The sequence below is a fragment of the Nicotiana tomentosiformis genome, chromosome 12 (assembly GCF_000390325.3).
Source record: "Nicotiana tomentosiformis chromosome 12, ASM39032v3, whole genome shotgun sequence".
Lineage (NCBI taxonomy): Eukaryota > Viridiplantae > Streptophyta > Magnoliopsida > Solanales > Solanaceae > Nicotiana > Nicotiana tomentosiformis.
In genome coordinates this window covers 42723524-42751281 of record NC_090823.1, presented here as the reverse complement: position 1 = coordinate 42751281, position 27758 = coordinate 42723524, and the positions used below count along the sequence as shown (strand labels likewise).

The 27758-nt window shown below is 39.2% G+C and overlaps 1 protein-coding gene and 1 pseudogene across 2 annotated transcripts; one reads left to right on the top strand and one right to left on the bottom strand.

The window, feature by feature from the left end:
* Positions 1-657: 657 nt before the first annotated feature.
* Positions 658-20014, top strand: LOC104110362 (vicianin hydrolase-like). 2 transcript variants are annotated; one of them, XM_009619836.4, is made up of 13 exons: positions 658-861; positions 1536-1605; positions 14775-14833; positions 14917-14992; positions 15131-15208; positions 15298-15385; positions 16496-16748; positions 17308-17423; positions 18606-18823; positions 18970-19001; positions 19103-19205; positions 19374-19482; positions 19572-20014. In XM_009619836.4, the coding sequence occupies exons 1-13, from the start codon at positions 691-693 to the stop codon at positions 19747-19749; spliced, it is 1551 nt and encodes a 516-aa protein (XP_009618131.3). In that variant the 5' UTR covers positions 658-690; the 3' UTR covers positions 19750-20014. The 2 variants fall into 2 exon arrangements, with proteins under 2 accessions (XP_009618131.3, XP_070048169.1); XM_070192068.1 differs by lacking the exon at positions 15298-15385 and having other exon boundaries at positions 16519-16748.
* Positions 2047-2125, bottom strand: LOC117280088 (U6 spliceosomal RNA; annotated as a pseudogene).
* Positions 20015-27758: the final 7744 nt, after the last annotated feature.

The following is a 27758-nucleotide window of genomic DNA, read 5'->3' as shown; positions in this document are numbered from 1 at the left end:
ATGATGGTTTGTCTCTTCCTTGATTCCTGCCAAGATTCTCTCCCTTGGTGCGGTTGTAACGGCTTTTGTTTGCGAGCTTGGTACTGGCTCGAGCTCAGTGTTAGATCGAACCCCCGGTCTTGGTTCGAGCTCGATTCTGCCTTGGGGCATCGATATTCAGGGCCTGTGTCGGTCGGTATTGCCTCGTAGTTCGGTTCGGATACGGGCTCGATAAAGATACCGAGTTTTGCCGTCGATCGGTCTTATAGCTCGAAATTCGACGCCCCTACTCCAGAATTCGTCCGAACTTGTTATGTGGATACCCTTCGATCGAGACGTCATCGTCTCGACCAATCTTTATGATTGAGAATCGGTTTTGATCGTACACAGAAATATTCTGAAGCAGCTTTTTTTTTGCGAAAAATGACAAATAAAAAGAAGGAATGGAGTACAAAATTTCGTGCTATTCCATTTGGCTAATTTGAATTAGTTTTCCTATCCCATTAAGTATGCGAAATTTTTATAATCATGTCCTGCACTAGGGAATAGGAAAATAGACGAATGGGCGCACAAATGGGAGATTTTATATTGTTGTGACACGTGGTGATTTTATATTGGTATATTTACATACCTATGTTCAGTTGTGTTCTATATATAATGTCAATTGCATTAACAAGAACTTGCAGCATAGGTAGAAGAAGCAAACCAACAATGGCTATCAGAAGAATCCTGATGAGCTTCTGCTTCTTCTACCTTGTACTGATTCTTAATCTTTTTGCTCTTACCAATGCTACAGTCCCGGCAAAGCGATTCGCTTCTCCTTTTAACAGGACAAGTTTCCCTTCTGATTTCGTATTTGGTGCTGCTTCAGCTGCTTACCAGGTATAACATTAATACAAAGTCCCCACAGAACTCTCACACACCCCCTCTCTATCACAAGAATATCTTCTATATCATTCCCGTATCTTCTTAATTGATTCACAAAGGTTAGCTTTTACTTCAATATTGCTACAACATTCCTAGAATAATGGCCAAATTTATAATACTCAATTTTTTATTTCTCATACATTTATTCATTATTTTATTGATAGTAGTCATGTCCTCTTCCTTCTCTTTGTCCACGACCACGACCTCTGAATGTTTGGTGGATTTTAACTTCATTGTTGAAGTTGTTACCATTACTTCTTCCTCTTCCATGACCGCCACGGCCTCGTCCTTGCTTTCTTCCACTCCATGCCTCTTGAGGAGTTTGATCTCCAACATTCTATAGGTTCAGCTGAATCCATTGGTTTATTTTCCTTGAATTGTATAGCATATGCAAAACTGTTCATTCTGAACCTACTGGCTCCAGATTCTGGGTTCGCCTCAACATCCCCCAATCTAAGACCGACAAATTAGAACTTTTTAATCTGTTTGTATCCTATTATGTAATCATTCTTTTCTGTTTAGTGCACTCCAAGTAAGTTAACCTAATAGAAATCTTGTATCATAATATGTACTAAGATTCACTTTTGTGTCTTCTTTTTCTTTTTCTTTTGATTTGAATGAACTCTCAGATTGAAGGAGGAGCTCGTCAAGGAGGTAGGAGACCTAGTATATGGGATACTTTCACGCACAAGCACCCAGGTTTTCCCTTTATCCTATATATATTACTCCTCCGTTTCAATTTATGTGAACATGTTTGACTGGATACGAAGTTTAACGAAAAATGAAGACTTTTTGAATTTGTGATCCTAAACAAGTCAAAATTGAGTCAAGAGTATTTGTGTGGTTATAAAAGCTTCTCATTAAGAGTACAATTAAAAGTTTAAGCTGAATTATTTCTAAATTTAAAAAGGAATTATTCTTTTTTGAACGGACCAAAAAAAAAATAAATTCAGATAAAATGAAACGGAGGGAGTACATTATTTTAAACAACCTACCTTAATGCTTACATCAATAAACTGGCTAGAAATTTTCCTGACGATCCTATATTTTGGTAGTATATGGATTATGTGACCTGTCCCTTATTGATACCCAATCTTGCACCTGCTAATCATCCAATCAGTCTTTCTCTCCAATTCCTTTTATCATCTTAACCATTTCTCTATTTGTGCATGTCATTCTTGCTTAGAGACCATGCTAATCTTCTCTATATCATTTACTGAAGGGGCATTCCTTTTATCATAGTATGTTTCTTTATTGATGACAAAAAGGGAAAGTTTTGGCATAGTATTAGAGTCTAACAGTTCTAGAAGAGATGTAATTAATTGTTTATAACACTGCGGGGAAGCTAGGGTAAACAATGTTAAGAAACATACAATCTCAACTAACATGAACAGTAATTTCCATTATTGATTCTTGGGAAGCCATTGGCAAAATTAGTCAACCCTTGATCAAACTAAACTTTTGTGAGCAGATCTAGTAATTAAGTGACTTGTTGGTTGAGCAGTTAAAATATGGCGTGAATATTGCCGGCACGTCGTACTTTCTTTTAAAAAATAAACATAATAGTATAGTGCAGTTGAATTTGACATGTAGTTTTTAATTGTCAAATCATATGCGCATATTACCGTGGACTATTTCATTAAAACAATTGACTAAGTATTAGTCTCACAGTTCTAGAAGAGATCAATGAGCTGCTATTATTAAGTTTACTAGTCTCTTATTGCGCGTATATCCAATCTCTATAATTACAAAATTTTAAAAGATAATATAGTTATTATATTAAAAATTACGTTTGAGTTAAGTATTAATTAAAATTTAAACAAAAAATTGTAAGCTCTTAAAATTAATGATTGTTGATCACATTTAGCTAACTCAATAAAGAAAGAAATCATGTAATGGTCCCTAATCATCTATATCGATATACTCAACTACACATTTAAACTAGTTAATATAAATCATTATCGCAAAAGTAGAAATCAAAAAGTACATTTAGATTAATTTACTCTTTTTTTGTTGTGGAGTGAGCTTTTTCTCTCTATCCAAGTTTATAAATATGCATCCAGATTCTACGTCTTGATGCATCCGAAAGTTGCCTTCTTATGTAACATGTATTCCTTATTTTAGCATGTCGTTTCTCGCCATATTCTTCCCGAGAAACGAGGGGATTATCTCTATACGGTCAAAACTGGTTTCGACCTTCGTATGATTAGTCAAGATTGGAACATAATGGACTGAAGGTCATCTTTATAATATCGAGATGAGATCTGAATCCAGGTTACCAAGCTCAAATTTCTGGGACCGATCAAATACCGAGCTCGAAATCATTTACCGAACTCGAGTCCAAATCGAACTATGAAGTGAAGCGATGTCATCGAGCTTAAGATCCAGAGACCGACCAATATCAAGCCCGATTCGATACCGAGCTCCGAGTCAATATCAAGCTCGAGTTAATATCGATCTCTAAATTTGGAAATCGACCAATACAAAATCCGACCAAGATCGAGCCAAGAGACAAGAGCCGTTACAGCCGCATTAAGGGAGAGAATCTCGGCGGAAATTAGGAAAAAACTAATCTATCATGGGTTACCCGCTATGTATTTTTAATTATATCCAAAGTAGGATCTCTCCACTATAAGAGGGATGGCTATTATTTTTGAAAGGCATCCAACATTAAGGCATTCATACACTATCATATTCAGATATTATTATTCACAGAGAAATACAGTAGAGATTATCCTCTTGTGAGATTTATACATTGATTCATCTTGCTTGTTCATGAAATTGCTTTCTATTCAATATTGGTTCGTATTTTATTCTTTACAGTCAATATTCGATATATTTCTACTTACTTTCCTGATTTGTGCCAAGTTATACCACGTACCCTTAGAACTACATATAAATTCAACTCTCTCCATTTTTCGGGTAAACAGTTTGGTGCCCACCGTAGTGCTAAGGATAATAGTGGTTGTTTGGTACGAATCTCTACAACGGAAGTGTCTTTGATTTCAGGTTAGAAACAACGATCTCTCAATTAATGGCCCTACCTATCGATAACAAAGCAGGCCTTCAAATTGAGAACAACAACTTAACCCCCGGGGGTGAAAGGTCACTCGTCGATCCTGTTGGAGCTCGGGTCGAAAAGCCAATAGACGTTAATGCATATGTGGCTATTGAGGCGAACCAACGTTCCGACCCTGAAAATAGCATTCAAGGTGGAACTCGGTGTGCAGCTCGGAATACCTAAAACGCTGAGAAAAACAGAATCAGCTTGCATATGATTTTCGAAATGTTGCAAGCTAACAAGTAGTGATAGCCCAGTTATAGAGACAAACATAGGCACCGACCAGACTCGAGCCCAGTCCACCCCAAGAAGTCAACCACAAAATAGGGCCATCTATAGTAAGGTCAAATGAGCAAGAATCGGGGACTAATCCCGAAATTGTTAAGATGTTCGAAGAACTGACAAAACGAATAGAGTCAGGAGAAAGAAGGATCGAGGCAAACGACAAAAAAATTGGAAACATATAACTCCAGGGTTGATCAGATCCCGGGGGCACCACCGATATTGAAGGGCTTAGATTCCAAAAAATTCGTACAAAAGCCTTTCCCCTCGAGCACGGCTCCTAAACCACTCCCAAAGAAGTTTCGCATGCCCGAAATTCCTAAGTATACTGGAACGACCGACCCCAACGAACATGTCACCTCTTACACATGTGCCATTAAAGGGAACTATCTAGAGGACGATGAGATCGTATCTGTATTATTGAAAATATTCGGTGAAACCCTGTCAAAGGAAGCAATAATATGGTATCATAATTTACCGTCTAACTCTATCGATTCATTTGCTATGCCTGCCAATTCTTTCATAAAAGCACATGTTGGGGCCATAAAGGTCGAGACCAGGAAATCGGACCTATTCAAGGTAAGACAAACGGATAATGCGATACTAAGAGAATTCGTATCTCGTTTCCAAATGGAACGAATGGATCAACCAGTCACAAATGATTGGGCAGTTCTAGCTTTCACTCAAGGTCTAAACAAACGAAGCATGATGGCTTCACGGCGGCTGAAGCATAACCTAATCGAGTACACAGCTATTACTTGGGACGATGTGCACAATCGGTATCAATCCAAAATAAGAGTCGAAGATGACCAGTTGGGTTTTGGGCCCGTTGTTAAAAGGGACATCAATCGAGAACGAAGGCCGATCAGGGACCGATATTGACCATATAGTGGAGACCACTGGGGGAACGAACCAAGACATAATCCCGTACAAGGCAATAAAAGAAGTGATCGAGGCCAAGGGTCTCGTGGGGTGATGAACAGAAATGGGTTCGACAGGCATACCGGACCTAAGGAAGCACCACAATTATCGTAGTATAACTTCAGTATCGATGCATCCGCTATTGTGTCGCCTATTGGAGGCATCAAAGATACTAAATGACCTCAACCTCTGCAGACTGATCCTGCCCACATAAATCCCAAACAAATGTGCGAATATCATGGCACTCATGGCCACAGAATGGAATATTGCAGGTAACTAAGAGAGGAGGTAGCCCGGTTATTCAATAACGGGCACCTTCGAGAATGTTTAAGTGACAGGGCCAAAAACTATTTAAAAACAAGGATTTCAGTAGGCAAAACGAACAGGAAGATCCACAACACATAATCCACATGATCATCGGTGGGATCGATATCCCTCAGGGGCCGGTGCTCAAACGCACTAAGACATCGGTTATAAGAGAGAAGCGATCTCGAGATCAGGATTACGCACTCGTAGGAACCCAGTTCTTTAATGATGAAGATGCAAAAGGAGTCATGCAACCTCACAACGATGCACTGGTCATATCTGTACTTATGAATAAAACTCAAGTTAAACATGTGTTAATTGATCGAGGTAGTTCGGCCAACATCATTCGATCAAGGGTCGTAGAGAGACTCGGTCTACAGGACCAGGTCATGCCCGTAACTTTGGTACTAAGCGGATTCAATATGGCATGTGAAACAACTAAGAGCGAAATAATCCTACCAGTTAACGTGGCCGGGACCATTCAAGAAATGAAGTTCCACATGATCGAAGGTGATATGAGATACAACGCCCTATTCGGAAGACCAGGGATCCACAATATGAGGGATATACCCTCGACCCTCCACCAAATTTTGAAGTTCCCAACATCGGAGGGAATTAAAACGGTTTACGGGGAACAACCGGATGCAAAAGAATTATTTGTCATCGATGAAGTGATTTCGATATCATCATTATCATCAGCAAAAGGATCGGATTCGAAGGAGGAACAGAATACCAAATAGAAATCACAAACGTCATCTTCGACCCAATTAGAGAATCAGAAGACTTACGAAGATGATGAACACGAGGTCCCTTGATCCTTCATAGTTTCCAATGATCGAAGAACTGTATCAAGTCATACTAATCGAATATCTGCCCGAACGGAAGGTATACCTGAGCACGGGGTTAGATCCTGAGCTCAGGAGAAAGCTTATTCAATATCTTATAGCTAACATAAATTGTTTCGCTTGGTCCCATCTTGACATGACAGGGATCCCACCGGGAATCACCACTCATAAGCTAAGCTTGGACCCAAAGTTCCACCAGGTAAAACAAAAAAGAAGGCCCCTGTCCAAGGTCAAACATGCCTTCATCAAAGACGAGGTAACCAAACTTCTTAAAATAGGGTCCATTCGGGAAGTAAGATATCCCGAATGGCTAGCAAATGTGATGGTAGTCCCTAAAAAGGGGAACAAACTTAGAATGTGTATAGATTATAAAGACCTGAATAAAGCATGCCCTAAGGACTCTTTTCCTTTGCCTAATATCAATCGTATGTTCGATGCCACGGCCGGCCACGAGACTCTCAGTTTTCTCGATGCTTATTCCGGGTACAACCAAATACAGATGAACCTGGAGGGTCAGGAAAAGACCTCGTTTATAACTAAGTACGGGACTTACTATTATAATGTAATGTCATTCGGCCTTAAAAATGCGCGCAACTTATTAACGCCTAGTAAACCGAATGTTCAAAAGGCAAATAGGAAAATCATTGGAGGTTTATATTGATGACATGTTAGTTAAATCCCTGCGAACAGAGGACCATGTAAAGCATTTGCAGGAAACTTTCGACATACTAAGGGAATATAATATGAAGCTCAATCCCAAAAAATGTGCATTCGGAGTTGGCTCGGGTAAGATTCTCGGTTTCATGGTGTCCAATCGAGGAATCAAGATTAACCCCGATAAAATCAAAGCTATTGAGGATATCACAGTGGTAGATAATGTAAAGGCCGTACAAAGGCTAAAGGGATGGATAGCTGCCCTGGGACGATTCATTTAGAGGTCCTTAGATAGGAGCCACCGATATTTCTCCCTGCTTAAAAAGAAAAGCAATTTTTCATGGACTCCGTAATGTCAGCAGGCTTTGGAAGAGCTAAAATGGTATTTATCGAGCCCTCCGTTGCTTCATACCCCGAAGGCAGACGAACATATTTATCTGCATCTAGCTATCTCAGAGATAACGGTAAGTGGAGTCCTAATTCGAGAAGAACGAGGTACGCAATTCCCTATATATTATGTCAGTCGAACTTTAGGTGAGTCCGAAACTAAATATTCACACTTAGAAAAATTAGCGCTTGCTTTAATAAGTGCCTCTAGGAAATTAAAATCATATTTCAAGTGCCGCCATCCGATACATGTTGTAACAACTTATCCTCTTTGAAATATTTTACACAAACCTGAGCTTTCAGGTCGGTTGGCCAAATGGGCCATAGAGATCGGCGGGTACGACGTCGAGTATCGACCTCGAACCTCTATCAAATCTCAAATCTTAGCGGACTTCATGGCTGACTTTACGCCGGCATTCGTACCCGAGATTAAAAAAGAATTACTAATAAAATCGGGTACCTCTTCGAGAGTATGGACCCTCTTTACGGACGGTGCCTCGAACGCAATGGGGTTCGGACTGGGAATCGTACTAAAATCACCCACAGGTTATGTAGTTAGACAGTCTATTAAAACTATAAAATTGACTAATAATGAGGCTGAGTATGAGGCCGTAATTGCTGGTCTCGAACTAGCTAGAAGTTTAGGAGTCGTGGTCGTGGAGGTTAAATGTGATTCCCTCCTCGTGGTAAATCAAGTCAACGGGACTTTTGAGGTCCGAGAAGATCGAATGCAGAGGTACTTGGATAAATTACAAGTGACCCTACATCGATTTAAGGAATGGACTTTGCAACATGTACTTTGAGAGCAGAACAGTGAGGTCGACGCTCTTGCAAACTTAGGTTCATCGGTCGAGGATGACGAACTCAACTCGGGGACTGTCGTACAACTCATGAAATCAGTAATCGAAGAAGGCCACGCCGAGATAAACTCCACGAGTTTAACCTGGGACTGGAGAAACAAATACTTAGAGTACTTCAAGAACGGTAAGCTTCCGTCAGATCCAAAAGAATCGAGGGCTTTACGCACAAAGGAAACACGGTTCACCTTGTCCAAAGACGGAATCCTATTTAGGAGGACGTTCGATGGTCCACTGGCAATATGTTTGGGTCCGGGAGACATCGATTATATCTTACGTGAAATTCACGAAGGCACTTGTGGAAATCATTCCAGTGCCGATTCATTGGTGCACAAAATAATCAGAGCAGGGAATTATTGGATCGATATGGGAAAGGATGCAAGGAAGTTCGTTCGAAAATGCGACAACTGCCAAAGGCATGCTCCCATGATTCATCAACCCGGGGAGCTACTCCACTCGGTCCTATCTCCATGGCTTTTCATGAAATGGGGAATGGACATCGTTGTCCCCCTCCTATCGGCCCCAGGTAAGGCTTAGTTTATTTTGTTTATGACTGATTATTTCTATAAATGGGTTGAAGCACAGGCTTTCTAGAAAGTCAGAGAAAAGGAAGTGATAGACTTCATTTGGGACCACATCATATGTCGGTTCGGTATGCCATCCGAGATTGTATGTGATAATGGAAAGCAATTCATCGGAAGCAAAGTAACTAAATTTCTAGAAGACCACAAAATCAAAAGGATCCTATCAACACTGTATTATCCCAGTAGGAACGGACAAGCCGAATCGACTAACAAAACCATCATCCAAAATTTTAAGAAGAGATTGACCGACGCCAAAGGAAAATGGAGAGAAACACTACCCGAAGTCCTATGAGCATACCGCACAACATCGAAATCCAGTACCGAAGCAACGCCATTCTCGTTGGTTTATGGCGTCGAAGCCCTGATCCCAGTTGAGGTCGGAGAGTACGCATTGCACTCTTTTCCCCTTAAATTGATTTTGTCCCAAATGGGTTTTTCGGCAAGGTTTTTAATGAGGCAACCATTAATCGTGCTAACTTAGAACAAATTCAACAGTATCCTAGTCCTCTTTACAATCAACCTCGGATACTGGGGGGCATTACCCTCAAATATATCAAATTCAATTATCAAGTTCGATGCAAGGAAGTTACTTTATGACAACACGGTTTCGATAGGAAAATTTGTAAGAGCCAAATGGTCAAAACGAACCATTCTCGTGTAGTTTTGCCCGATCCCTGGAACAAAACATGAACACATGTATAATGACATAAAGATAAATTTCTTCTTTACCGATATCTCGTATCTCAGAATCTATCCTCTATTTCGTGATCTATTATGAAAACAGGCTTAATGGCCGACCATTACCGTATAAATCGGGGACTGCCAACCAAAAAAATGACTATTAAGCCTAAGGGCTACTGATATTTCGAGTTCGAACAGTAACTCACTCGACCATAAAGCCTGCGGGCTACATTACTTCGAGTTCGAGCAAACACTCACTCGACTATTAAGCCTAAGGGCTACTCTTATTTCGAGTTCGATCAGTGACTCACTCGACCATAAGGCCTAAGGGCCACTCTTATGTCGAGTTCGAGCAATCACTCACTCGAACATGAATCCTACGGGGTACATTACTTCGAGTTCGAGCAGTCACTCACTCGACTACTAAGCCTATGTGCTACATTACTTCGAGTTCGAGTAAACACTCACTCGACTGTTAAGCCTAAGGGCTACTCTTATTTTGAGATCGAGCAGTCACTCACTCGACCATAAAGCCAAAGGGACACTCTTAGTTTGAGTTCGAGCAATCACTCACTCGACTACTAAGCCTACGGGCTACATTACTTCGAGTTCGAGCAAACACTCACTCGACTATTAAGCCTAAGGGCTACTCTTATTTCACGTTCGACCAGTCACTCACTCGACCATAAGGCCTATGGGCCACTCTTACTTCGAGTTCGAGCAATCACTCACTCGACTACTAAGCCTACGGGCTACATTACTTCGAGTTCGATCAAACAATCACTCGACTATTAAGCCTAAGGGCTACTCTTATTTTGAGTTCGAGCAGTCACTCACTTGACCATAAGGCCTAAGGGCCATACTTACTTCGAGTTCGAGCAATCACTCACTCGACTACTAAGCCTATGGCCTACATTACTTCGAGTTCAAGCAAATATTGACTCGACTATTAAGCCTAAGGGCTACTCTTACTTCACGTTCGACTAGTCACTCACTCGACCATAAGGCCTAAAGGCCACTCTTACTTCGAGTTCGAGTAATCACTCACTCGACTACTAAGCCTACGGGCTACATTACTTCGAGTTCGAGAAGTCACTCACTCGACCATAAGGCCTAAGGGCCACTCTTATTTCGAGTTCGAGCAATCATTCACTCGACTATAAAGCCAACGGGCTACATTACTTCGAGTTCGAGCAAACACTCACTGGACTATTAAGCCTAAAGGCCACTCTTACTTCGAGTTCGAGCAAATACTCACTCGACTATTAAGCCTAAGGGCTACTCTTACTTCGAGATCGAGCAAACACTCACTCGGTTATAAAGACTACAAGGTCCGACTTCGATCAAAATTGCCTAAAGCCTCGAACTTATGAAAACTTTCCTAAGGCATGAATGAACAAAATTTTCACAAGGCAGAAAATGAAACAAAGACAGGTCGGGAAAGGAAAAGATCTTCATATATATGAGTGTTTACAAGGTCCGATCAGGACCCTACACAACAAGATCAAAAATAAAAGACCCTAAGGTTCCTGATTATCTCTGGGAGCAGTCTCTTCTCCTTCGAGCTCCTCCCCGCTCATATACCTGCTCTTGCTCTCATCATCATCATCATCGGAAGATAGGGTTCCAGCATTAGCTTCATTATCTTTAGTATTTTTTATCTCTTCAGTAAGATCGAAACCTCGAGCATGGATTTCCTCGAGGGTTTCCCTCCAAGATTGGCATTTGGCGAGTTCGGCAACCCAATATGCTCAAGTTTGAGCGGTCTCGGCTGCCTCTCTCGGTTGTACTTGAGTGGCTTCAGCAACGTCCCAATAGACGGCCACGAATGCATCTGCCTCGGCCTTTGCTTTTTCAGCTTCAGATTTGGCCTTGGCAAGTTCGGAAGCCAACTGAGCCTCGAGTTCCTCTATTTTTCTTGCTTGAACCGAGCTCCTCTCCTTCATGCCTTGAAGTTGACTTTCGGCCGATGTTAATTGGGCTCGAGCAGCCTCTTTCTCTGCAGCAAGGCGGTCCATACCTTCTTTCCACCCCAAGGTTTCTGCCTTTATTATATCGACCTCCTCACGGAGCTGCCCGATCATCTCGAGCTTCTGCTGCAATTGTGAGATCGAAATATTAGCCTCCGATCCCGAATCGAGCCCATGAGTTTTTAAGATTTTCATTACCTGCTCGGTCAGATCGGTCTGATCTTGGTGACCCTTGGTCAACTCGGCTCGGAGGTCCTTGGTCTCCTCTTCTCTTTGCTCACAAAGAAGTTTGAGGGCATTTATCTCCCCCGTGAACCTTCAGAGGTCGGCCTCTTACCGACTAAGCTCAGCTCGGGTCCGAGAACATTCTTCCCGATTAAGCGCTGAGGCCTAGGCAGAAAGAAAAGAAGTAACAAGAGGAAAACAAGCACAGAGATAATACCAACCAAGATAGTTAAGGCTTACCCAATTCAGAGCTCGCTGCACTTCGTTAAAAAGGTCCGATGACTCACCCAAGTCCTTCCTCGAGAATTCCAAATAGCTCAGGCCGGTAGCATCTTCGACCCCAGTAAAATAATCACGAAAGGGATCTTCCCTTCCGTGGCCTCCTTCGACAGAAAAGGGTCTTCAATGCCCGAGCCTCTCTAATCATTTCCTAAGAAAACGAAGGGAGAAGCGGGGAGACTCCAATTTCCATTGCCCCAAGTGAATCACTTGGGGCGTTCTCTCGATATCGAGGGGCCTCGAGACCAGCCACCGCAGTCATACCCAACATTGGCTCATTATGGTGGGAGGTAGTTTCAATCCTCATTGACTCGAGGACTTCAACCAATTAGCTTCCCGAGACTCCCTCATCACAAAATAGAATCTTTGCGGCCTTCATCGATTCAGTAGCTTTTGGAGCCTCGACGCTCATTTTCGCTCGGGACACCTGTCCGGAGTCGTCATCTTCTTTTTCTTCATCTTAATCCCTTAGGGGCCGAATTGATTTTTCGGTCAGAGGGATGATATTCTTTCTCGGCTTACGAGCTGTCCTTGTCTTAAGTTCTGGATCCTCTGAAGTAGAGGCCCTTTTTCTCTTGTTGTACTTCGCCGGTTTCGAAACCGGGGCCAAAGTATCTTCCTCACCAGGGGGGGGGGGGGCGTCATGACCGCATCTTTAGTATAGGAAAGTCATTTTGTTCGAATCATCGAAGACATGGAAAAGAGGCTTACCATGATTTTTAGCCTCCCATCGGCCATTTGATAAGTCGCGCTACGAGCGCTCGGCATATGTGAAGGTCGAAGCCAGGTACCGTACCCAGATCTTAAGGTTAGGAATAGTACCGGGCATCCAAGCAACTGCTACATCACGGAAAAGGATATCGGTGAGAAAAAAAATAAAGGAGCGAAACAATAGGAGCTAACAGTAAAAATTATACTTACGCTTCATGTTCCATTCCACGGGAAACGGCATCTGCTCGGTCGGTATTAAGTCAGAAGTCTTCATTTGAACGAACCTGCCCATCCAGCCTCGATCCTAGTGGTCGTCTATGCTCGAGAACAACACTTTGGTAGCCCGGCACTAGATTTTTATTAACCCACCTCGATAGATGTGGAGGCTGTACAATCTAATGAGGTAGTCGAGGTTGAAAGACATCCTTTCTACTTTGTTCACACAAAAGCGGATCAGAATAACGATCCGCAAAAAGAAGGATGGATTTGGCCTAAGGTTACTTGATATTGGCGGCAAATATCGATGACAACAGGGTTGAGAAGGCCCAACGTGAAAGGGTAAGTATACACACTTAAAAACCCTTTCACATGGGTAGTACTATCTTATTCGGGAGCTATCACTTCTTTGTTCTCCCAGTTGCAATCTTTCCTTACCTGTTTAAGATATCCCTTAGTTATCGAGCACATGTACCACGATACTAGCTCACATCGACCGGGAACCGGCAAAGCTTTGTCGATCTTAAAATCGGAGGTAAAAACATACACCCCGGGAACACACTTCTCAGGTCATGGCTCCACCGGTGTTTTATCGCCGGCGGGCTGCGAAGAAGAAGCTTTTTCTTTTTGAGGAACGATTTTCAATGTTTTTGCCATTTGGATTTGAAGATTGAAGATAGAGGAAGATGACAAGATTTGGTGTTCTAAAGAGGGATTCTGCGGTGAAAATCACAAATTTATAGATGAAGAACTTAGAAAATGCAAAAAGGAACTTAGAAGATTTGGAGATGTAAAAGTAAAAAGTGGTAAAATGAGGAGCTATTTATAGGGTTGGCAATGACAGTTCAATGTCAACGATGGTCGACTATCGTCTGACACGCATTTAATGCCTTAGTAATTGAACCGACGGGACATCTAGCACGTACGTCATGGTCAGGCTCGATGTAAATGTCAGTTTATATCTAGTCACACCGTTGGAAAATCACGTCGTTTCTCGCCACATTCTTTCCGAGAAACGAGGGGACTATCTGTATACGGTCAAAACCGGTTTCGACTTTCGAATGATTAGTCAAGATTGGAACATAATGAACCGAGGGTCATCTTCATAATATCGAGATGAGATCTGAATTCAGGTTACCAAGATCGAATTTCTGGGACCGATCAAATACCGAGCTCGAAGTCACTTACCGAGCTCGAGTCCAAATCGAACTATGAAGTGAAGCGATGTCATCGAGCTTAAGAGCCAGAGACCGACCATTATCAAGCCCGATTCGATACCGAGCCCCGAGTCAATATCGAGCTCGAGTCAATATCGAGCTCGAGTCAATATTGAGCTAGAGTTAATATCGAGCTCTAAATCCGAAAATCGACCAATACAAAATCCGACCAAGATCGAGCCAAGAGACAAGAGCCATTACAGCCACACTAAAGGAGAGAATCTCGACGGGAATTAGGGAAAAACTAATCTATCTTGGGTTTCCCTCTATGTATTTTTAATTATATCCAAAGTATGATCCCTCAACTATAAGAGTAATGGCTATTATTTCTGTAAGGCATCCAACATTAAGGCATTCATACACTCTCATATTCACATATTATTATTCACAGAGAAATATAGTTGAGATTATTCTCTAGTGAGTTTTATACATTGATTTATCTTGCTTGTTCATAAAATTATTTTCTATTCAATATTGGTTCGTATTTTATTCTTTACCGTCAATATTCGATATATTTCTACTTACTTTTTTGATTTGTGCCAAGTTATACCACGTACCCTTAGAACTACGTATAAATTTAACTCTATCCGTGTTTCGGGTAAACAATATTCTTAGCTTCTAACCTGGTTTTTGTTTAAGATTTTCTTCACATATATAATCCTTAAATTACAGAAAAAATATTTGACCGTTCTACCGGAGATGTCGCTGTTGATTTCTATCACCGTTACAAGGTATGGCGGTCCGCATTTAAACTTTTTCTGCTGGTATTTATATGTTTTAGTGGGTATTAAATAATAATTGTGAAATGTTATAGGAAGATATACGTCTACTTAAGGAAGTTGGTATGAAAGCATTCAGGTTATCCATCTCTTGGTCTCGCATTTTACCATGTAAGGATACTTTTTCCAGTTTAATTCACATTTGGAATATGCAGTAAATACAACAAAATAGATAAGGAGGTGAAAAGAAAAAGAGGCAAACTAATACTAGTTGATTGCTGAACTTAATCTTTTTCTTACTTGTTCTAGATGGGAAAGTAAGCAAAGGAGTGAATCCAGAAGGCATAAAATTCTACAACAATGTCATCAATGAGCTTATCTCCAATGGTACTAATAACTTTATCTCATTCCAATATTGTACTATCAGTTTTACGAAACCATTACTATAAGGTTTCTAACTTTTCTATTCTTAAAAGGTTTGACGCCATTTATAACGCTTTTCCACTGGGACACACCACAAACCCTTGAGGACGAATATGGAGGGTTTCTCAGTTCCAAAATAGCGTAAGACGTTAAAGTATTCGAGCAGAAATAACATGACTTCTATTTTTTTTTCTTAAAAGAATTACATAAGTACCTGATGATATTGTGTGATCAATCTACAAGGTAATAAGTTTTGTTCTCAATTAATTTTTCAGTTCCTCCAATCGGGTGTGCGCTGGTCGATTTTTGGATCAGATCCACCTTTAAAACTATACATGTGGGTCTTACCCAATATTATCCCGCATCGTGGGGTTTGGGGAGGGTAGTGTGTCAGTAAGCCTTACCCTACCTTGTGAGGATAGAGAGACTATTTCCAATAGACCCTCGGCTCAGGAGAGCATAAGCACCACATTAATGAAAATATAGACAAGAACGGACAGTACCAAAAAGCCATATAAAAGGAGAATAAAAACAATAAGACAGTAAGGTGATCAATAATAAAAGAAAACGACGGTTAGTCATAAAAACTTACTATTAATAGAAAGCGAGACTGCGTGCCAATACTACTGTTATGAACACTCTAAACTACCTACTCTACTACACTAATCCTCGACCTCCATACCTTCCTATCATGGGTCATGTTCTCGGCCAACTGAAGTTGCGTCATGTCTTGCCTAATCACCTCTCCCCACATCTTCTTTGGCATACCTCTACCTCTCCTTAGGCCCTTCAATGTCAACCTCTCACACCTCCTCACCGGGGCGTCTGTGCTCCTCCTCCTCACATGACCAAATCACCTAAGCCGTGCTTCCCGCATCTTGTCCTCAATAGGGGTCACACTCACCTTATCGCGAAGAACCTCATTGCGAATAACCTCATTTCTATTCCTATCTAATCTGGTGTGCTCACACATCCATCTCAACATCTTCATCTCTGCTATCTTCATCTCAAATTTGAGCCCGACCGTCCAAATATATTAAAAGCCCAAATATTTTAGCTGCTCAGGTAGCGATGAGCTTTGAACCTATGAACTCTTGCCCAATTTGATACCATTTTTTTTATATTGTGTAACCATTTCATCTAAAACTTAAGTTATTAATAAAGCATAGTTTTAATTACTTAGCTAAATTATACCTCAACCATATATATATATATATACCGAAAGCTCAAGCTGTATGCTCATGCGTTCAGGAAAGACTTTGGTGATTATGCAGACATTTGCTTCAAAGAATTTGGTGATAGGGTAAAGCACTGGATCACATTGAATGAGCCATTATCTTATAGCATGTTCGGATATGCAAGAGGTACCTTTGCACCAGGAAGATGTTCGAGTTATGTTGGTAACTGTACGGAGGGTGATTCTGCCACTGAGCCATATATTGTTGCTCATAACTTGCTTCTTGCCCATGCAACTGGTGTCAAAGTATATAAAGAAAAATATCAGGTCAGTTCAACATTCTATCAAAAGATGGACCAAGCATATCTTTCTTTTTTCAAAGTAATCATCTACATAGAAATTTATTTTGGCAGGTAATTATTCATCATGTTTCATTTTCTAATTAAGGAGGTGTTTTTTCTTAGTGAATACCACTAGGCAGTTTGCTTAGCCGCTGATTTTTATTAATAAAATCAAAACATTATCCCCTACATATCATGAAAAATTAATAAGAATGTAGTTGAGTGGCCGCGAAGTTTAAATAGGAAAGAAGTTTGTCACACACTATAAACTATTTAAATTTGTATTTTTAAATATATCATAAAACTTTTTTGACTATAAAAGCATTTCATTAATAGGAAAAATTAGAAATCTGAAGTAATAATAAAATTTCAAATATAAATTTTTTTTTTTTGGGAGAAAAACGTATAAAGTAAAATGAAACAAGTGATAAGTAACAAAGAAGAAAAGAATGATGTTCCTTTAATCCTTCATTCTTTTCATATCTAATATAGTTGTGAAAACATATTTGATATTTAGATTCTTTTTATTTTCTGAAAACATGCAGAAAACTCAGAAAGGACAGATAGGAGTCACTCTGGTGACTCACTGGTTCGTGCCTAAAACCAAGACACCTCCGGGACGCAAGGCCCAATTAAAAGCTCTTGATTTTTTCCTAGGATGGTGAGTTGTACGCACCAGATTCCCTTGTTATTGTGCCCTTGCAAGTTATTTTGTATTGCGATGTTGACTTTCTTAAGACGTTCGACTCACCCCCTCCCCCACTCCAATATACGAAAGTAAAGTTTCAATGCTTTTCTAGAATATAATTACTTAAATCAGATATCACGTTTTATGTAAAGTAGCTACAATTTGGGGAGTTAAGTAAATCTTTTATACAATTTTTAATTTTTTTTTTAAATATTTTGAACTATAAACTATGTTAACTTTTTTAACATATAAAAAATTACGTTCACTTGTTCTTCCTTCATACCAATTTAACAAATTTCAAAAAGAAAAAGGATCCGTGGAACTTGTGATCTAAAATATGCCATCATAAACACTTGAGTGACTATAATAAGCTCATCAAAAATAAAATAGAATGTTTTAAGTTAAATATTTCTAAATATATAAATGTGCAATTCTTATCGGGACATAAAAAAGGGCAGCCCGGTGCACTAAGCTCCCGCTATGCGCGGGGTCCGAGAAAAAATCGGACCACAAGGGTCTATTGTACACAGCCTTACCCTGTATTTCTGCAAAAGGTTATTTCCACGGCTCGAATTCCCGTGACCTCCTGGTCACATGACAATAACTTTATCAGTTACCCCAATGCTCCCTTGGACATACTCCCCCGTGACCTCCTGGTCACATGATACGAAATTTAAGAAAAAAGAGAAGACTTTTGAACTTTTGGTGTAAAATGAGGCACACATATTTTGTGTGGTTATAAATCATTGCATAAATGTAAATTATTTTCAAATAAAGAAAGAGGTCATTCTTTTTGGCACAGACTAAAAAGAAAATAAGTACACATAAATTGAAACGGAGGGAGTACTAAATAGGAAATAGAGAGTAGTAGTATTTTTCATGTAATCTTCAAATATATTTTGTTTTAAAAGTTTTGAAGAATCTGTGAGCAAATTAACACTGAAAATTAGGTGGTTTAACCGCCGTACTTCGAACTCCTTCGCCTAAATTGGAACGGAGAGAATAACTTTTAGTGTGAACTGAGTTTTGCGTTATAACTTGATTCGTGAACTGATCAAAATTTGATATAATTAGCCATAATTTGGCCATTTTGATTGCTTTATCAAACGTTCATGCCATTTTTATATCCAAATAATCACAATATGTACTGTATAGGTTTTTGGATCCAATTACATATGGTGACTACCCAGCCAGCATGCGAGCTAATGTAGGGCGTCGGCTCCCGAAATTCACATTGGAGCAGTCAAAGTTAGTGAAAGGATCGATCGATTTCCTAGGAATGAATTACTATACTACTTACTATGCATCTCCAATGCTATCTGTCCCTAGAGTTAATCTTAGCTACACCACAGACAATCATGTAGATATGGCTGGTAAGTCATGGAATTAATTCGTTCCTTTGAGAAAATTTATTTACTAATTGAAAGTTAAATTTTGTTTGTCAACTATCACAAGAACTAATTGAATCCCTTTTTTTTCTTGCAAAATGTTTTAACCGTTTCTGTATTTCATTATTCAGCTGAAAAGGACGGAAAACCTATCGGTACACCGGTATTTTGCCTCTCTTTCTCTCTTCTCTTTTTTGATCTCACTTGATTTTGGATTGATTGGAGTATGAATGTTCAACTTGCTTATTTTGATTAATCTTGCAGACTGCCTTGAATTGGCTTTACATTTATCCAAGAGGAATATATGATCTCATGCTTTACATCAAGCAAAAGTACAAGAATCCTCCCATTTACATCACTGAAAATGGTATGTTTTTGTTTCAAATAAAGTTGCTTTATCTTATACGTAAATTAGTAAATGTTATCTCTCAGAAAGACCTCACCTAGCTTTTCCTTTTTTGTTTTGTTCCGCCAATTGTAAATAGTGTTAGTGTTTTATAACTAAATCCATCTTAACGTTGACATTAAACTGAAGGAATGGCAGATGCCAACAATAGTACATTGCCACTTAAACAAGCCCTTAAGGATGATTTGAGGATAAGGTATTACGAGGGGCACCTATGGTTTCTGTCAAAAGCCATAAAGTAAGATTCTTCTTTTTCTTTCTATGTCATTTCTCCTATTTTTCTTTTTTGTTTTGGGAGTTTATAAGTAACTGCTACATTATTGGCAGGGCGGGGGCAAATGTGAAAGGACATTTTGCATGGTCATTCTTAGATGACTATGAATGGGATGCTGGTTTCACTGTCCGATTTGGCATCACATTTGTTGACTACAAAAATGGACTTAAAAGATACCTCAAGAAATCTGCTTATTGGTACAACAAGTTCCTCTTGAATACTGGCAAATAAATATGAGTCTGACTTGGCTCCTGGCTCTTCAAATTTCAACCCACCCATTCTTCTGCAATTTATTATTCACTTCTGATTGTTTTATGTTCTTTTTTCCTTAAAGAGTAATGATCTTGTGAGGATCTTCCTTAGTGTCATGTGTGTTATAAAATTCTGTATTGCTGTAATAAACAATTAAACTTTCTGAAAAAACAAAACAGAAAGTTAGTAATACTTGTTTAACGAAATAGATTCTGAAAAACAAAAAAAACAGTATAGGAATAAATCGAGCCCTCAAGTACCCGAAGTGCTGGAATATATCCTCTCAGGATAGAACGATTTAACTCACCAGTGTATTGGTACCAAAAAACTCTGATGAACTGCGAACCACTCAATGGTCGTAAAATACACTGGAAAATATTGTGCAGAAGAAGAAGAAGAAGCTCAGAAAATTTCATAAGGAAAGATTCTAGGATTCAAACTCTATTTATAGAGTTGCTGGCAATATTTCTGAAAAGGTTTGCAACCTTTCAGAAACAGCCATGGCTGTTGAAAAGGGGTGTTTGAAATATTGCGGGAAAAATATATTTAAAATAATTCGGAAAAGAAAACGGGCCTGACCGAACCGGGTCGCGGGTCATGGGTTACTCCGGATTGAATTTTTCGTTAATTATTTAATTAATTAATTAAATAATTGAAAGAAATTTTGTCCAAAAAGATTAATCAATCAATCGTCGACCAAATCCAAATCCGAATCCGAATCCGAATCCGAATCCGAAGCCGTAGTCGAAGCCGAAGCCGAGCCGAGCGAGCGACGACGACGGCGCGAGGCTTGCCTTTTTCTTAACTCTTTAAGAGCTAGAAGAAGAGCAATTATATATATACCCATCAAAAGCTTTTTCTTCCTCCGATATGGGACAATGTCCCTTTCCCAAGGAAAACTCAAATATTTCATTTTTCCTCCATTTCTCATTCACCCTCTTTAAGCTACACAAGCTTAAAATCCCAACAATCCCCCACATGAATGGGGAATGACTATAAAATAAAGGAATGCACGGACGCGTGTGTGTTTTACATGCAAGAATTAATTACATCTAGATAAGTAGATTTTCCTTTGAACTTTCCGTAGTGAACTTATATCGGATATACTCGGTCAATCGGTAGATTTGATATCTTTGAACCGTCGAGCTTTGTTGTATACCTAGACAACATAAGTCACACAATCAATCCTTAACCATCTATGGTTCTCACGGTTGTGTTCGTTTCAGCCATGAACACCGCCTGGTTTCATGAGTGCTTAGAGAATGGGCCTTTACTTTCATTCCCCTTGAAGCGGCTTACACTTCACACTCACATAGGTGATTTCTAAACGTGTAATCCTATAGACACACTATCTGGTCATTTCCTGCCAGACTTAGCAAATCATTAAAAAACCTTTAAGCTTTGTTAACTCATCAAAAAGCCTTAATGCTTTACCTTGATTTCTGAACATTGTCTTCATCACGAGAATGGGTTGAGTTATTTGACAATGTTGAACCGTCATTCATAACTTTGTTTGATCTCTTTGAACCTAGCTTGCGGGTTTTCCAGTCTGCTAGGTAGAGTTACCGTCATGATGACTTGTCCTAGACCTTAACCCCATTCCCTTTGATGATCTTTAAACTGTCTCTCTAGATAGGACTTTTGTAAGTGGATCCGACACGTTATCTCTTGACTTTATGTAGTCAATTGTGATAATACCACTAGAGAGTAGTTGTCTAACAGTATTGTGTGTCCGTCGTATATGACGAGATTTTTCGTTATACATAACGCTCCCTGCCCTGCCTATTGTCGCTTGACTATCACAATGTATACAAATAGGTGCCAAAGGTTTGGGCCAAAATGGAATGTCTTCCAAGAAATTCCGGAGCCATTCAGCTTCTTCACCGGCCTTATCTAATGCTATGAATTCAGATTCCATTGTAGAACGGGCGATGCACGTTTGTTTGGATAATTTCCAAGACACTGCTCCACCCCCAATTGTGAAAACATATCCACTCGTGGATTTAACTTCAGATGATCCAGTGATCCAATTTGCATCACTATATCCCTCGATCACGGAGGGATATTTGTTATAATGCAAAGCGTAATTTTGGGTATGTTTGAGATACCCCAAAACTCGTTTCATTGCCATCCAATGTATGTGATTGGGATTACTTGTAAACCGACTCAGTTTACTAATAGCACATGCTATATCTGGTCGTGTACAATTCATGATATACATCAAACTTCCCAATACTCTTGCATAATCCAATTGTGAGTCACTTTCACCTTCATTCTTTTGAAGTGCATAACTCACGTCAATTGGAGTCTTGGCAATTTTGAAATCCAAATACTTGAACTTGTCAAGTACCTTTTCAATGTAGTGAGACTGTGATAATGCTAGACCTTGTAGAGTCTTATGAATTCTGATTCCTAAGATCACATCAGCAACTCCTAAGTCTTTCATATCGAATTTGCTAGCCAACATGCGCTTAGTAGTATTTATATCTGCCATGTTTTTGCTCATTATCAACATGTCAACAACATATAAACAAATAATGACTTCATGACCTGGAGTGTTTTTAATGTAAATACATTTGTCGCACTCGTTGATTTTAAACCCACTTGCCAACATTGTTTGGTCAAATTTGGCATGCCATTGTTTGGATGCTTGTTTAAGTCCATAAAGTGACTTAACAAGTTTGCACACTTTCTTTTCTTTACCAGTTACCACAAAACTCTCAGGTTGTTCCATGTAAATCTCTTCCTCTAATTCTCCATTTAAGAAAGCTGTTTAAAATCCATTTGATGGATTTCAAGACCATACACGGCCGCTAGTGCCACTAACACCCTAATAGATGTTATCCTCGTTACTGGCGAGTAAGTGTCAAAGTAATCAAGGCCTTCCTTTTGTCTATAACTTTTGATAATAAGTCTTGCCTTATATATGTCAATAGTGCCATCAGCTTTCACTTTCCGTTTAAAGATCCATTTCGAACCTAAAGGCTTATTTCCTGGAGGAAGATCTACCAATTCCCATGTATGGTTATCCAAAATTGATTGAATCTCACCATTGACTGCCTCTTTCCCAAACGCTGAATCAGAAGATGACATAGCGTCTTTAAAAGTTTGAGGCTCATTTTCAAGCAAGAATGTCACAAAATCTGGTCCAAAGGAAGTAGATGTTCTTTGACGTTTGCTACGCCTTGGATCTTCTATACTTGGAGTATTTTCCTTTGGTTCTTCCCGAGGTCGTTTAGGTCTTTCACTTAACGACTTACATTCAGTTTTATACGGATAAATGCTTTCAAAAAATTCAGTATTATCTGATTCCATTACCGTATTAATGTGAATTTCGGGATTATCGGATTTATGAACCAAAAACTGACATGCTTTACTATTTGTAGCATATCCAATGAAAATACAATCAACAGCTTTTGGTCCGATTTTAACCCTTTTAGATAAAGGAACTTGTACCTTTGCTAGACACCCCCACACTTTGAAATATTTCAAGTTGGATTTTCTTCCTTTCTATTTTTCATATGGAATAGATTGCGTTTTGCTGTGGGGGTACTCTGTTGAGTATTCGGTTAGCTGTAAGGATAGCTTCGCCCCTCAAACTCTGTGGTAATCCGGAACTTATTAATAAAGAATTCATCATTTCCTTTAATGTCTGATTTTTTCTTTCCGCAATTCCATTGGATTGAGGTGTGTAAGGTGCAGTAGTTTGATGGATAATTCCATATTCCGAACATATTTCTGCAAATGGAAATTCATATTCTCCACCCCTATCACTTCTAATCATTTTGATCTTTTTATTCAATTGATTCTCCACTTCATTCTTGTATTGCTTAAATGCTTCAATTGCTTCATCCTTACTATTAAGCAAATAAACATAACAATATCGAGTGCAGTCGTCAATAAAAGTAATAAAATACTTTTTCCCACCTCGAGATGGTGTCGACTTCATATCACAAATGTCAGTATGAATTAAGTCTAAAGGATTTGAATTCCTTTCAATAGACTTATAAGGATGTTTTACAAACTTAGACTAAACACATATTTTACATTTTGATTTATTACACTCGAATTTAGGCAATACTTCTAAATTAATTAACTTCCGCAAGGTTTTATAATTGACATGTCCTAAACGAATATGCCATAAATTATTTGACTCCAATAAATAAGAAGAAGCTGCAATTTTATTCATACTGTCAACAACCATTACATTTAGTTTGAAGAGGCCCTCTGTGAGGTAGCCCTTTCCAACATACATTTCATTCTTGCTTACAACAACTTTATCAGAAACAAATACACATTTGAATCAGTTCTTAACAAGCAAAGAAGTAGAAACTAAATTCTTCCTAATAGTAGGAACATGAAGAACGTTGTTGAGCGTTAACACCTTGCTGGAAGTCATCTTCAGGAATATCTTCCCATAACCTTCAATCTTGATTGTTGCAGTATTTCCCATGGAAAGCTCTTCTTCGGGACCAGCAGTAGAGTAAGTCGCAAATGCTTCCTTGACAGCACAAACATGTCGAGTGGCTCCAGAGTCAATCAACCACTCCTTCAGATTTCCAAATAGGTTGCATTCCGAAAGCATTGCACACAGATCATCAATGTCATAATTCTTCTCCACTATGTTGGCCTGTCCCTTCTTCTTATACTTTTTCAGGAGACGACAATCAGGGGCTTTGTGACCGATTTTTCCACAATTGTAGCAGCTGCCCTTGAATTTCTTTTTGTTCTGCTCCTTAGTCTGTCCAGAAGACCTCTTTCTCTTGTTACTTTTTGGAGCAGTCTCCTCAGCGATATTAGCTCCCATGATCGTTGAATTTCTACGAGACTTCTTCTCGGCTGTTTTGTTGTCTTCCTCAATCTTGAGACGAATCACAAGATCTTCCAACTTTATTTCTTTGCGCTTGTGCTTAAGATAGTTCTTGAAATCTCTCCACGAAGGAGGCAATTTTTCAATCATTGCAGCCACTTGAAATGCTTCATTCACGACCATACCTTCAGCAATAAGGTCATGAAAAATAAGTTGAAGCTCCTAAACTTGGGTTCCAACAGTTTTACTGTCTATCATTTTATAGTTTAGAAACTTGGCAACCACGAACTTGTTCAAGGATGCATCTTCAGTCTTGTACTTCTTCTCAAGTGCGTCCCATAATTCTTTCGAAGTATTCATCGCACTGTACATATTGTACAAGTCATCCTCTAAAGTGCTTAAGATATAACCTTTGCAAAGAAAATCTGCCTGCTTCCACGCCTCAACAATCATGAATTTCTCGTTGTCTGGCATGTCCGCAGCAGGCACTGGAGATTCTTCACTAGTGAATTTCTGCATACCAAGTGTGGTAAGCTAGAAGAACATCCTTTGCTGCCATCCTTTGAAGTTGGCTTCGGAAAATTTCCCCGATTTCTCTGCCGGTGGAACAGCAGTCCGGCTTGACGAGGCTATCGTTGTTGCCGCAATAGTCGCAGAAGAATTTTCGTTATCAATTGCCATTTCTCACTGTAAACAACAGATGAGTTCAATTAATGGCAAAATCAGAACAGTAAACAATCATGTTATTAACAAAAATAGTATGTATAATAAATAAAAACCAAAGTTTTTATATACTGTTTCACAGAAAAACGATGAAGTTTTTATGTTCTTCAAATCGTTTTACGAATTTCAATACTCTGATGAAGTTTTTTATATCTTCAAATCAAAATAGTAAAATTCAGAAGGAGTAGAAAACCACACAGGTTTTAATCTCCATAAACAAAATACAGAATAAAAAAAAAAATTTCCTTAAGAATGTTATAAAATTCTTTATTGCCGTAATAAACAATTAAACTTTCTGAAAAAAAATAAAAAATTAGTAATACTTGTTTAACGAAATAGATTCTGAAAAACAAAAAAAATAGTATAGGAATAAATCGAGCCCACTGAATACACAGTGTGTCCTTAAGAAAATTATTCCCCTCAAGTACCTGAGGTGGTGGAATATATCCTCCAAGGATAGAACGATTTAACTCGCCAGTGTATTGGTATCAAAAAACTCTGATGAACTGCGAACCACTCAATGGTCGTAAAATACACTAGAAAATATTGTGCAGAAGAAGAAGAAGAAGAAGAAGAAGAAGAAGAAGAAGAAGAAGAAGAAGCTCAGAAAATTTCGTAAGGAAAGATTCTAGGATTCAAACTCTATTTATAGAGTTGCTAGCAATGTTTCTGAAAAGGTTTGCAACCTTTCAGAAACAGCCATGGCTGTTGAAAAGGGGTGTTTGAAATATTACGGGAAAAATATATTTAAAATAATCCGGGAAAGAAAATGGGCCTGACCGAACCGGGTCGCGGGTCATGGGTTATTCCGGATTGAATTTTTCATTAATTATTTAAATAATTAATTAAATAATTGAAAGGAATTTTGTCCAAAAAGATTAATCAATCAATCGATCTTTGACCAAATCCAAATCCAAATCCAAATCCGAATCCGAAGCCATAGCCGAAGCCGAAGCCGAAGCCGAGCCGAGCGAGCTAGCAACGACGACTGCGCGAAGCTTGCCTTTTTCTTAACTCTTTAAGAGCTAGAAGAAGAGCAATTATATATATACCCATCAAAAGCCTTTTCTTCCTCCGATATGGGACAATGTCCCTTTCCCAAGGAAAACTCAAATATTTCATTTTCCCTCCATTTCTCATTCACCATCTTTAAGCTACACAAGCTTAAAATCCAAACAATCCCCCACATGAATGGGGAATGGCTATAAAATAAAGGAATGCACGGATGCGTGTGTGTTTTACATGCAAGAATTAATTGCATCTGGATAAGTAAGTTTCCCTTTGAACTTTCCGTAGTACACTTATATCGGATATACTCGGTCAATCGGTAGATTTGATATCTTTGAACCGTCGAGCTTTGTTGTATACCTAGACAACATAAGTCACACAATCAATCCTTAACCATCTATGGTTCTCACGGTTGTGTTCGTTTCAGCCATGAACACCGCCTGGTTTCATGAATGCTTAGAGAATGGGCCTTTACTTTCATTCCCCTTGAAGCGACTTACACTTCACACTCACATAGGTGATTTCTTAACGTGTAATCCTATAGACACACTATCTGGTCATTTCCTGCCAGACTTAGCAAATCATTAAAAAACCTTTAAGCTTTGTTGACTCATCAAAAAGCCTTAATGCTTTACCTTGATTTCTGAACATTGTCTTCATCACGAGAATGGGTTGAGTTATTTGACAATGTTGAACCGTCATTCATAACTTTGTTTGAACTCTTTGAACCTAGCTCGTGGGATCTCCAGTCTGCTAGGTAGAGTTACCGTCATGATGACTTGTCCTAGATCTTAACCCCATTCCCTTTGATGATCTTTAAACTGTCTCTCTAGATAGGACTTTTGTAAGTGGATCCGACACGTTATCTCTTGACTTTATGTAGTCAATTGTGATAATACCACTAGAGAGTAGTTGTCTAACAGTATTGTGTGTCCGTCGTATATGACGAGATTTTCCGTTATACATAACGCTCCCTGCCCTGCCTATTGCCGCTTGACTATCACAATGTATACAAATAGGTGCCAAAGGTTTGGGCCAAAATGGAATGTCTTCCAAGAAATTCCGGAGCCATTCAGCTTCTTCACCGGCCTTATCTAAAGCTATGAATTCAGATTCCATTGTAGAACGGGCGATGCACGTTTGTTTAGATAATTTCCAAGACACTGCTCCACCCCCAATTGTGAAAACATATCCACTCGTGGATTTAACTTCAGATGATCCAGTGATCCAATTTGCATCACTATATCCCTCGATCACGGAGGGATATTTGTTATAATGCAAAGCGTAATTTTGGGTATGTTTGAGATACCCCAAAACTCATTTCATTGCCATCCAATGTATGTGATTAGGATTACTTGTAAACCGACTCAGTTTACTAATACCACATGCTATATCTGGTCGTGTACAATTCATGATATACATCAAACTTCCCAATACTCTTGCATAA